The 12,932-nt window shown below is 38.1% G+C and overlaps 1 protein-coding gene across 1 annotated transcript in view; it reads left to right on the top strand.

The window, feature by feature from the left end:
• SLC39A10 (solute carrier family 39 (zinc transporter), member 10) overlaps positions 1–12,932 on the top strand; it is a 64,273-nt gene that overhangs the window by 40,785 nt on the left and 10,556 nt on the right. Inside the window, exons 2-6 of the mRNA XM_009331445.1 lie at positions 197–1,267; positions 2,340–2,541; positions 7,632–7,801; positions 8,839–9,057; positions 10,847–10,967. Coding sequence (XP_009329720.1) covers positions 206–1,267; positions 2,340–2,541; positions 7,632–7,801; positions 8,839–9,057; positions 10,847–10,967 — 1,774 coding nt within the window. The 5' untranslated portion in view covers positions 197–205. The remainder of the gene's footprint in view (positions 1–196; positions 1,268–2,339; positions 2,542–7,631; positions 7,802–8,838; positions 9,058–10,846; positions 10,968–12,932) is intronic.

Raw genomic sequence — 12,932 nt, forward strand, 5'->3', positions numbered from 1 at the left:
TACTGTTGGATAAGAGAAGTACATTAATACAATTTCTGCAGTAAAAATACTGCAATTGTTACTCTGTTAATGCCAGTGTCTAAAAAAGACTTGTGAGTCATTCAATTGGTACAAATAAGTACCAGACTGATACTCGTGTAGTACTTATGTTGAGGTTGCTTTTACACCTAAGTGCTTCCCCTTGTGTTTCTTGTAGGAAACAGAGATGAAGGTACACATGCACACAAAATTTTGCATCATTTGTTTGCTGACATTTATCTTTCATCAGTGCAATCATTGCCATGAAGATGGACATGACCATGATCCTGAAAAGGAACGTGTACACTACCATAATGACTATCAGATCTCAAATGCATCCTACTTCCAGAATGCAGGAACAGAATCTATGCCGAGTAAATTTTCAACGTTGGAAGCTGAAAATGAACAAAAATACTACATTGAAAAGATTTTTGATCGTTACGGTGAAAATGGAAGATTATCTTTTTTTGGCCTGGAAAAACTGTTAATAAGCCTTGGTTTAGGAGAGGTAAAAGTAGTGATGATAAATCACGATGATATGGGCCATGATCATGTTTCTCACTTATATGCTTTAGAAGTACAGGAAGGAAAGCATTCTCACTCTCATAACCATCCTCATAGCCACTCAGATTCAGAAAACCAAACCATGATTGGTATGGCTGCAAAGAGAAATCATAAATGTGACCCTGAGAGAGACACGGTAGTGCCATCAGTAAAAGATGATGGCAAACACGTTCATGATCAGAGTCGCCATCACCATCATCACCACCCTCGTCTACATCATCATGACCATAATGGTACACATCATTCTCGTAATGATTCAGTTAGTCACAGTGAACATGGAGAACAGAACCATGAACCTTCAACAGAGACAAACACAACTCAGGATCAGCCAGAAAGAAAACAGCGGAAACAGAAGAAGAAGCAAAAGAAGATCAGTGAGACTTCAGGAGATGCTACACGGGATTATGCCCCAGATCGTGATCCAGGTGATCAGTATGAGCACAATCGTGTTCATAAACATGATCACATACATGATGCATCTCACTTGCATGTACACCATCATGAACACAGTAGTGATCGTTCTACTAGTCCTGGACATCAAGATTCCAGTTTAGGTAATGAGGATGGACACCACCATACCAGCAAGCGAGAGGCACCTCATAAGCAGATTAGCGTAAGAAAGCATGCTATTTTTTCAACACGTAGTCATAAGGATCATTATGAAGATGAACGTGATCGTGAAGAGGTGAGTATGAAATGGAGAACCGGTAAGTTCACTTTCACTGTTGTTACATAATAATTGAAGGTGTGTACCCACAAATAACACAGAAGCACGTTTGCGACCATTGCATAATATAGGTAGCAGAGTGAAAACGCTAAAGATCATTGCCACAGCTTTGAGTTTACTTTATGGGTTTTCATTTCTGTCTGCCCATCGCAGGGGATAGATCTCTGAGAGATCTATCCTCTTGCCTATATATCTGTATAAAGACATACTTAAAGCTTTCTGAGATACCTTGCTTACAGGTGGGGTTTTTTCCCTTTCCGATATTCATGAATACTTCACACACACACCCATTTTTTGGACTTCTTTCAAAATCTAAGATCGTTAACGTTTTTGGAAACTGCACTGAGACTCTTTCCTAAAAGAAACAGCTGCATCTTTTCAACATGCTTCTAATTTCTTTGTCCTGAGAGATTGTGAAGCAATGTCTATGTAGCTTCCGTAGCACCGCGCTCAGTGTAAGCTCTTCCATTTCTCCCTTCAGCATCCGTTATTTCTGCCAGGACCATAAATATACTTTCCCTTCCCCCCTACAGTTAACTAAAGAAGCAGGACGTTTTGACAGCATGGTTTTAAACTAGAAGTCAGGGTAGGAAAGGTTGGAGTGAGTGCAGAGTTTGAAGTTTTAAACTGAATTAAAAAGTGAAACTCCAAACAGAAGGTTGGTGGTAAAGAGCAGTGTTAGAAAACCTGTTTTGGATTTATGTTCTTCCACTCCTTTCCTGTTGCTCTTTCTTCACTGCTTGTACTGTGTAATGGTAAAGAATATGGAAACTCATTTTCATTGACATTTATCAAAAATTATACAGGTGTTTGGAGACTGAGTTTGTAGTGCAGATATTTTTACTGTTTCTTTCCCCTCATAAACCACTTAGGTCAGCTTAGACGTGTTTTAGTACTGGTGGAATGTTGTGGCCAGAGTCTCTACTTTCTGTTTGTGTTCTCAAATCATATGCTAAATTTTCCATAATTGTAGTTTTTTTAATGAAATAGTTGCTTTCATATTTAATTTGTTTGTGTAATTTGCTTGCAGTGCTTAAATGTTACCCAGCTGCTACGGTACTACGGTCTGGAACCCAGCTCTCCAATATCTCCTGAATTGTTTATATACATGTGTCCTGCTTTGCTATACCAGATTGAGAGAAGGCTTTGTATTGTACATTATGATGAGCTTGAAGATTTTATGAAAAGTAAAAATGCATCAATTGAGAATAAAGATAAAACAGGTGCATCAGGTAGGTGTGTAACATCTAAAGCCTTCAAAATTATTTTGCATTGTAAATATTAACTCCGGAGTTTGAAATGTTATACAACTTAGCATTGACTGTAGAGTAAAGGAGTGTTTGAAATTTAACATATTTACTAGAAGAAATTTGAAACAGCATGCTCCTTTAAGTCAGGAGACATAGCGTCCTGTTTGGTGGTGTAATAGCTTCTCCTAAGTAACAGTGGCTCAGGGAGGCATACCTTTCTTTCTTTCTTGTACCTTTTTATCCTTTTTCATTATTGTCATGTTTTATTTTATGTTTGCTTATTTTTATTTCTTTTTTTGTCTTCTATCATTGAGGCCTAACGTCCTATCATTAGGCCTATGGCCCAGGCTTTTTGGCCTGGATTCTTCCCACATATCTTTAGACGTTGAACTCTTCTTGTAGTAGGAATATAGGCAAGGTACAGAATCTTTGGAGATAGAAGGACCTCTAGGGATGAGCAAGTCCACCCACAGTTTGGATTATTTCCATCATTTAAAATGTTATTTCTTTTTCTCTTAGTGTGACTGAGGTGGTCCATATATTTATCTCAAAGTCGGAAAGTTGCAGTGTTACTTTGGCACAAATTTTCTTAACAAATTTGACTTGGATATATTCATTCAGGAATATTAAAAGTCTAAAAAATCTTGGGTACGATGTCCATGTCTTGAAAATAAAAATATTGGTAATTGTGAATATTGATTAGCAGGTTGGTGCTTATTAGCATCGTTAGAAATAAAGCCTGAAGTAACTACATTCTCATATATATTAATAACTGTTGGTAGGAATGCACTGCTGGTAATCTTAACAATGCTGGAGTCATTAAAATAATTAACTTGTTATACATAAATCTCCTATAGTGACACAGCTACTATCTTGTTAACTCTTCAAAGATTGCTGTAAACCAAATATACTGTGTGTTTTATATGGCAGCAAATTGTGGGGTAGTCTCACTGTAGTAAGAGTTGACCCCTGCCTTATTACCAGGAGGATTTGTGCAGTAGCTGTAAGCATTTTCTGCCAATTAAAATGTTGAAACCACGTACAAAACTGTCATGTTTCACGTGCTTTGAACCAGTTTAATTAGAAAGTTTCTACAGATGAGTGCTTCTTTTTAAAAGAATGCATTTTCTTTCTCTGTAATGAGTAAGGGAGTTGATGAATAACTCAGCTTGAAGACCTTTAAGATTTTAAGAGACTTAATTTGCAAAATTAGTGAAGCTTATCGTGAACATTTAACATGTTTTACGGCATCTGGTATCTTGAGTATAAATAACACATTTGCCAGTTAACTGTAAAAAAATTGGGTTTTAACTTACTGATTTGACTCTGAAAACAAACAGTAGCCTCTAAAACAGGTCAACTTGATTAGATAATGATAAATCATTCTTCATAACAATTTCCTGTATATTCTTGTCTTAACTACAGTGAGACTTCAGTTGATGTAGTAATCATTTTCCCTTCTTAAGTAAGGAAGTGAATCACAAGATAAAAAATCTTAACTGGTATATGGGGATTGTGGGAGGTGTAGGACAAATGTCAGTCATAGAGTAACTTAACCTGCAAGTTGTAGGATTCTACTAAAATGAAAATGTGTGCTTACCCGAGCTAATGTAAACACTTTTAGATAGAAATATTTGCTAAAGTTAGGAGGATGCAGACATTTTTAAACACTAGCTTTCTGTGGTTTTCTTTCGTTTTAATTAAAGCTTTCAAAAAAACTTAATAGACCAGTGCTGCTTCTGTTCATTGATACTGACCTATAAGGTTTCCATTAGTTATGATAATGCCATTTTCTAAAGCAAAGTAATTTAATTAACTGATGACCAAAAACGTATGAAGCCACGTTGGGTTTTCTTCCTGTAATTTACAGATAGTTCTGTAACATCTTCTAATCGAGAATTTGCAAGGGCTTATACATACAACTGAGCTTTCACAGTGTACCTATTGGAAGAGGTGGCATTGGTATCATTGAGGGCTCCTAAACAACTTCACTTAAAAGGAAAGGTGCACCCTGTTATGAATGAAGCTAATAGAAGTGATACAGGTAAACAGTGAGCGATTTTTTTAAAGATGGAGATCAGTTAGAGCTGTTGATTAAAAGTATTTCAGATCAGATATATCTTGTAAATCTGCCTGTGCAGATGCCAGTGTTCCCTGGAGCTTACATTTCCTGAACCCAGGAAGGCTTTGCTTCAGTGGAGTCTTTCTGTTAGCTTGCTTTCTTGTTCAAGCTTGCAGATAGCTAACTATTCTCAGCCTTCCAAGGAGTCTACCTTACTACCCTTTTAGTCTGTTTTAATTTACAGATAGCTGTCCAAATCCGGTGCGAGCAGCTGTCTTTTGTTTGCTACCCACTGTTTGAACAGAGGTCCCTTACTGAAGAAATCGTTCAGTCACCTCCCTCTTGTTCTTCTCCACAGAAATATTTTATAAGCCAGTGCATAACAACTTCACCTCATTGACCAAGCTGTATACAGTATTCCTAGGAGTGTTATACACCGAGATCTTTTATAACTTAAGAGCTCTTACAGTGTTCATAACATTGCGTATTAGTTCCACTTCCATAATATTTTAGTGTTTTGAACACTACAGTTGAATGAAATCCTTCAATGAAATTTTGTGTCGGAATTTTGTCATAAGTCTTCCTTAGTAGTCCTTTTTATATGAGGAGTGTTTGTACATATATGTAACTGTGGGGTCATGCACAGCTTTTGTATGTATTTTTTATCTTTGACTTGACAGCAACATTTTGCTGATAATTTTGGTTCCGTACCATTTTTTAAGGGTTTAAACAGAAACAGAAGCTGATGACCAAGATCTGAGAGATGCACAGATTCCGTATTCTAATTCTCATGTGCCTCACCGTAATCATGGTCCCATGTTTAGATACTGTATCATTCATAAGAGTATGTAAGCCCTTCAGAGATGCGTTTGCCAAATCTGTGCTATGATATGTGAAACTTAAACCAGTTTGCATAATCTCCTTTCCATTTTTCCCCATGTAAGGCTGTTGGTCATTTAACCTGGTACTTAACGTCATAATGTCTGTGTCCAGATTGGAGATCCAATGTCCTGCCAAACGGCTGTGTAATTTTTATTTGGGCTACTTGTGCACGCACGCGTGATTCGTGTCGAATTACAAGTCCATGTATGCTGTTTCTTTCAGCAGAGCCTGTTAATCCTGAGTACATGATTGAAGTGCTCTGAGGATGAATCAAGGCTGTGTAGTGGCAGTATTTTGGTCGGCAGGGTCCTGCTTCCACTCTAGACCTATTTTTGTATTTCCATTTTCCAATTTCTGTTTTTTAGTTCCTCATCTGATGGCAGTCTTTGCCTTTTCACCAACTCTCTGTTTTCCTCTCGGTATCAATGTGCATTTTGGTGTACGCTGCATACTTCCTAAAGCTTTTTCCAATCAGTTTCTCCTGGTGGGTGTGCTCTGGTACCCGTTGCCTTGGAATTGGATTGCTTCCTTTTCTGCACTGTTGTGGAATGACAGCTACAGACGTCGTAAGAATGACTATCCCAAAATAACGTGTAAAACAGCAGATGTTGTAAGTTTTGGTGTTGAACCAGACCAGGCCTGCATTAGCCACAGTTCTAGCGGCAAAGTCTTGTCAAATCTGACCTGTAGCATTTTTGGTACAGGTAGAATTCTTGGGACATATCACTGCTAAGTGATAAAATCCATTGAGCAGCTACAACATATTCATTCCTCCTCTCTTTTCTTCTCCCCCCATCCCCCCCATTTCCCAGGATGGTTTCCCCCACTTGATAAAAAATGAGTGGACCTTCACAGATGTAAGGAAAGTCAGATCATGCACCAAAGTATGGAGATGCTAATGATTTTAAATCGGGAGTTGTTAACTTTCATGAAAGTTGGCAAACTGTGTAGACATTTTTGATTAAGAATGAAGCTAGGAAAAAACCTGGAAAAACCTGAAGCATTTAGGCTAAAACTTAAAATAAATAAATAGAAGTTCAGATTGAGGAAATGATGTTCATGAAAGATCTCAGCCCAAACAGTTAATGTTTGTAAAATAGGAGCACCAACTATTCCTGTCTTTGGGACTGTGAACCTTTTGAACTGTATTGTTGGAATTAAACAGTTTTTACTTACTGTTCTTTGAAGTTTCTGTGACGGGAAGAAATAAGAGAAGTGATAGAGAAGCAGAGAGAGAGGAAAAAAAACCCAACAGTTTTTAATTCTTAGCCTGACTGATTACTTAACAAAGTAGAAGAAAAAATATTTTATTAGGGTGAGATGCTGACTGCAAGAGCCATGCTTCTTTCCTTATAGGATCTGTTTCTTGTGTAATTCCTCTTTTCCCATGTCATAAGAAATTTGCACATTTTCCCTAATTAACAGGATTATGTTGAGTGTACCATATCCCATTATCACCTTTTCTTCTAATGACAGCAACAGAGGTTCTCAGAAAACAATATATACTGCTTTTTGTTGGTAACAAGTTGCTTTCAGCTCTTCAAGTTCTTATTACAGCATTTGACTTTAAAGTTCCTCTGTCAAAGGTTGAGTCTTACTTATTTCTCATAAATAAAAATGTATGTTTCAAAGCACCAGGTGAAGAGCATGGCACCTAACGGAACATGTTACTCCTAACAAAGGAGGAGAGAGATTGATTCCAGTTAAATTTTGCATCAGAATCGTGTTAAAAACAAATGTTAAATATGAATTAGTGCTCGTAGAGCCCTAGTAAGTTAAGTAGCGGAGATGTTTTTGTTCCAACAGGAAATCTTTTGCTTTTTGTGTTTCATTAAGGCCTACAGAGCTAAGCCTGGAACTTACAATCGGGAAGAACGCTGGGCTCTTTTTAGCTGTTTCTTCTGATGTCTTTCACTATATTGTACTGTACTGTCAATAAGCCTGTGTATTTTTTGCTGTGGAATTCAGTACTGCCTTCATATTTTTCAGCACCTTTTGAATGAACAGTCACACAATTTAGGTTAAAGGAGAGTCACCTTCTTAAGAGATAGTTGAAAGTCATTAATCAGTCTTAAAAGTTTTACAAGTATTGTTCTGATAACCTTTCTGTATTCATTTCTTCCCACAGCTTGGTTTTGTGGTATCATCTCTATCACCGTCATTAGCCTGCTTTCCTTGCTAGGTGTGATCTTGATTCCCATCATTAACCAATGGTGCTTCAAATTTCTTCTAACTTTCTTGGTAGCTCTGGCTGTAGGAACAATGAGTGGAGATGCACTACTCCATCTGTTGCCACATGTAAGCATTGTTTCCTTACTTTTTATTCTTAATTGTAACTGTACATAGAATTTTCAAAGAATTGCTTGACAAGTATCAACAAATAAATGTTCACTGATGCAGAGGTAGATTGACTTGACTATGAGGGACATCCTGAAACAATGTTTGAGACTTTCTGTTAACAAAAAGAAAGGAAATGTGTGTTTCTTGAAAGGGGGGAGAAAAAAGTAGTTGTGTATTCATAGTTTAACTTCTGTCACAGTATTTTAAAATACCTAATGAGACCAACAAGAGTATTTTAAATTTAGCAGTATTACTGTCTCTTGTCTGCCGATACTTGTGTATCAGTACCACCTAAAAGTATTTCGGGGGATTAACCTTCCTGGTTACTAGTTTTTGGGGAGAAAGTAACCTCTAACTTACTGAATCAAGAAATAGTCCGAGCTCCTGGGAAGGTAAGCAGTTTTTAATTTGTGACGGTATACTGTAATTCTTAGAAGGGGAAATGTTTTCTAAAATTTTGTTACTGTAATTCTTTTAGCAAAAAGAGTAATGTTTACATGTTTTCTTTGTGTAAATTTTAACACAAATTTTTGGTCATGTATTTTTTTTGCAAGTTTATATTTCAGATCAGAATTAAGGCTGTAATTGACTGTCATAGTTAAAAAAAAATCATGAGGTTTGGTCGCTAATGGGAGTGTAGGAATGGCAATTCCTTTTGACGTTTCTGAGTGTTAGTCTCATTATCTTTAGCATTGTGACAGAAAAAAGGTGAAGCTAGATTATATCCCCCTCTCCCCTAAAAATTTCCCAGAGAGATATTTTTGTATTGATTAGGGTAATGAATAGTCTAATGAAAAATGTCAACGGTAAAATGTGTTTGTATTAAAAAAAAACAACCAAACAAAAAAACAACCAAACAACGCACAACCCAACTTTTAAAGTCTTTTTATGCTGCTTTTCTGGCAAGGTTACATATTTTGTCATCTGAGCTCGGAGCCGTTTCAGTCTCCTGATTACACCAGGTCATGCTGTGTTACTGTTTTCTCTCCTAATAGTCACATGGAGGCCACAACCACAGTCACCACCATGGCCAGGGTCATGTTCATGAACACAAGCGGTCTCATCGGCATGCCCACGGACATGGAGTACGGACTGAAGGCTTTCTAGAAGAAAATGATCCAGTGCTGAAAGGTCTTGTGGCACTTGGAGGCATTTATGTTTTGTTCATCATTGAACATTGTATAAGAATGTACAAGCATTACAATAAACAAAAGGTACGCACTAAAATTGCATGCTATCTTAAAATGTTACCTGAACTTATCTTCCGAGTGTTGAGGAATTGTCTGTGTGATGATGCATTATTCTGTGAACACGAAGAAGTGCTGCTAATCTGCATTCTGTTTGATTTTATGTGAGGAAACCCTTTTCTAAAAGAGGTTGCTTTTCTTAACAAGGTAGTTTGGGAAGACAAAGCAGAAATTTGATGGGGGAGGTTGCAGCTTTTTGGCCAGCTATATTTGGAGGTAGATCTAGGTAGAAGAGATTACAGCTCTTTCTCTAAAGCACCATGATCTTTTTGCAAAAATATGAAAGGCAGTATGTAAGAAAGAATTGGAAATAGAGCCAGACAATTGTCAGTCAATTTACAAGAAATTTAACTGTATACTATTAGCTAACGATGCTAGTCTAACAGAGGTATTCAGTTTTCCACATGAGAAAATGCCAAAATTTGCAGACCTCCTGCTTTCTAGAAATTGCCAATCAAATTTTAACTTGTTTCCCTGAAAATGATTGGATTTTTAGGGCTGGGAGCGTGCTGTATTCATGATGGTGGTATGAAAGGAGAGCGAATAACTCAGGGAGAGTGTGACAGTGGGTAGAAATTCAAGCCACCAAAGAGCCATATTCTTTCAACAGTCATTATAAATACACTTTCTACTTTTGTCTCCATCATTCAACTTCGAGGAGAAAATGATTTTGGTGAAACTATTAATTGCTTCTCCCAAAATGAGCGTGGAAAAATAAAAAGTTCTCTGTTTCATGTCAGACTTGCTGCCTCAGCTGGACAGGCAGCACAAGATTTTTCCGTGTTGGAGGAGGCATTTCTTAGATCATAGAATCATAGAATCATTAAGGTTGGAAGAGACCTCTAAGATCATCGAGTCCAACCGTCAACCCAACACCACCATGCCCACTAAACCATGTCCCTAAGCGCCTCATCTACCCGTCTTTTAAATACTTCCAGGGATGGTGACTCAACCACTTCCCTGGGCAGCCTGTTCCAATGTTTAACTACTCTTTCAGTAAAGAAATTTTTCCTCACGTCCAATCTAAACCTCCCCTGGCGCAACTTGAGGCCATTTCCTCTCGTCCTTTCGCCAGTTACTTGGGAGAAGAGACCGACACCCACCTCGCTACAACCTCCTTTCAGGTAGTTGTAGAGAGCGATGAGGTCTCCCAATCTTCCGATATCTCCCAATCTTGCGATCACCCAGATCTTCCGATAAAGAGAGAAAAGCTGTCACATTGAGCATCTCTTCTTTGAGATTAATTAAATAATTAAATCCCCTAGGCTGCTTTGGCCAATCTATGATCTCTGTTGTATGGGCTGCAGACAGGAGAGCAGCAAGCTTTTCTCTAAAGGAACATACAAGGAAGTTAGAGTATAAAACTTAAAAGTTGAACAAAACAGAGGAGCTGTTCTTGCTGCATGCTTGCTTTCTTGAACACAATAAGCCAATATAATAACTCTACATACATGCGTTTCTGGGCTGTTAGAGCAATCCTTGTCATAATGTGCTCTGTTACTGAAGTGAAGTTTTGTCTGTGTGTGTGTTTGTGAGTGAGTGAGATTCTGTGGTAGGTAGCTAAGAATTTCCCCTGGGATAGATATCGTTGCTGAGCCTTACAAAGATTAATATTCTGTAGTCACATACTTCCATTAGGCATATTAAGAGAGAGTAACTTAGTCTATTTTGAAGAGATTTTTTGACAACATTTCAGTTTCTTTTATTTCCATCAATGTCCTTTTACAAACCAGATGTTACCTGTTTCCTGTTGCAGAGTAAGCAGAAATGGTGCAAGAAAAAACAGACTGAAGAATCACCAGTTGGAAGGAAACTTTCTGATCACAAATTAAATAATAGACCAGATGCTGACTGGCTTCAGCTCAAACCCCTTGCAGGTAGGCATTTATTTTCACAATTTTCTCTGATTACGAGATTCAAAGTATTGGCATGTAACCTATGGCATGTAGCATGTAACCTCTTGTACAGTTTTGCTGCTATTATGCAAATCATGGTTAATAAGACTTAATAAGCTTTCCCTATTAAACCTTTTTTTATTTTCTTAGATCTGAGAGCACTCTGAACACTTCCTAATGTGCCATACAAATGGTTCTCAGACTTCTGAAGCAGTCAGGTTTTGGGTGGCTGTGGTTCTTTGGGGGTTTTTTTATTTGTTTGGTTTGGGGGTGTTTTTTTGGTGAAGTTGTGCCTGACTAGCTCAGCCCTGGCAAGAATTAGATCGAAAATGAACACACACAACCTGAAAGGGGATATCTGTTGCGCTTTGAAGATTCCAGCCTCTGACCCATTATAGTTTGGCTGAAAAGGCTAAACAAAATTAATTTCTTTCCATAAATACCACCAACTATCCTGAATGTTCCTCAGGTATCCAAAACAACTTTCACGTACTGTTCCTTCATGACAGTCTGAATGCTCATGCAGTATGTGCCCAGAAGGAATGCCATAGCACCCTTCTTGAAGGGGTGAGGGAAGGGCTTTGCTTTATAAACTTCCCTTTTCGTTGGCTGCATGGCTGCTGAATTCATTTGTTGATGAAGAATCCATAGCCTATATTTAGACAAAGGCAATTTTGTTAATTTAAATGGTTTGTAGAAGGGAGAGTTAGGACTGTAGCCTTCTCCACTCAAACAACTTAAAATGGGATTTGGGACACTGACATAGAATCATAGAATCATTAAGGGTGGAAGAGACCTCCAAGATCATTGAGTCCAACCGTCAACCCAACACCACCATGCCCACTAAACCATGTCCCTAAGCACCTCATCTACACGTCTTTTAAATACTTCCAGGGATGGTGACTCAACCACTTCCCTGGGCAGCCTGTTCCAATGTTTAACTACTCTTTCAGTAAAGAAATTTTTCCTCACATCCAATCTAAACCTCCCCTGGCGCAACTTGAGGCCATTTCCTCTCGTCCTTTCGCCAGTTACTTGGGAGAAGAGACCGACACCCACCTCGCTACAACCTCCTTTCAGGTAGTTGTAGAGAGCGATGAGGTCTCCCCTCAGCCTCCTTTTCTCCAGGCTAAACAACCCCAGCTCCCTCAGCCGCTCCTCATAAGGCTTGTTCTCCAGACCCTTCACCAGCCTCGTTGCCTTTCTCTGGACATGCTCATGTCACATTGTACACGACATGTAACATAGAAACATGTACATGTACACTAATGTAACATAGAAAGACTTTCAGTTGTGAGGATGGTGGTACATATATTTGAAATTTCTTCGTTTTCTTTTAATGGGCGATCAGAGGAACTTTGCTTGTGATAACATGGAGTACGCACTGGTTTTGTAACACTGTTCCTCTGAGCGTGCACTCTTCTGATCAGTAAATCATTCATGCTACAGGCACTGGAAGCTTATGCTGAATTTGAATTTTGAACTGCAGTGCCACTATCACTGACCTGAATGGCCACTCCGTTTCTTTTTAAACAGCCTCCAAATGATGTTTAAGAGCCTGTTTATCTAGAACTCATTGTCTGCTGCTTAGGTACTCTGTGCCTGTTTTTTTAATTCTGCTTACTGTTTGCTTATTTTTGACTCCGAAATATTTTTGTTGAATTATTGTGAGTTAGTAACTTCATTGTCCAGAACTGCTTTTTTTCCACAACTGGTTTTGCTTCCTGGAGCATAGATTGCCAGTTTCATTTATTTATTAATACTTCAGAAATATTAGTAGACTTAAAATTCATGCATGTATGCCTTCTGCATTGTTTTCACTTTGTATTTCTTTGTAGAAATGGCTTTGATTGCTAGCAGGGTAATGAGCTACGTTGAAGGAGCTCACTGTATGACACAAGTGTCTGACACAAAAATGCATGCGATACAGAAACTATTTAAAGATCT

Source organism: Pygoscelis adeliae, unplaced genomic scaffold (assembly GCF_000699105.1).
Source record: "Pygoscelis adeliae isolate BGI_AS28 unplaced genomic scaffold, ASM69910v1 Scaffold160, whole genome shotgun sequence".
In the NCBI taxonomy this organism is placed as follows: Eukaryota; Metazoa; Chordata; class Aves; order Sphenisciformes; family Spheniscidae; genus Pygoscelis; species Pygoscelis adeliae.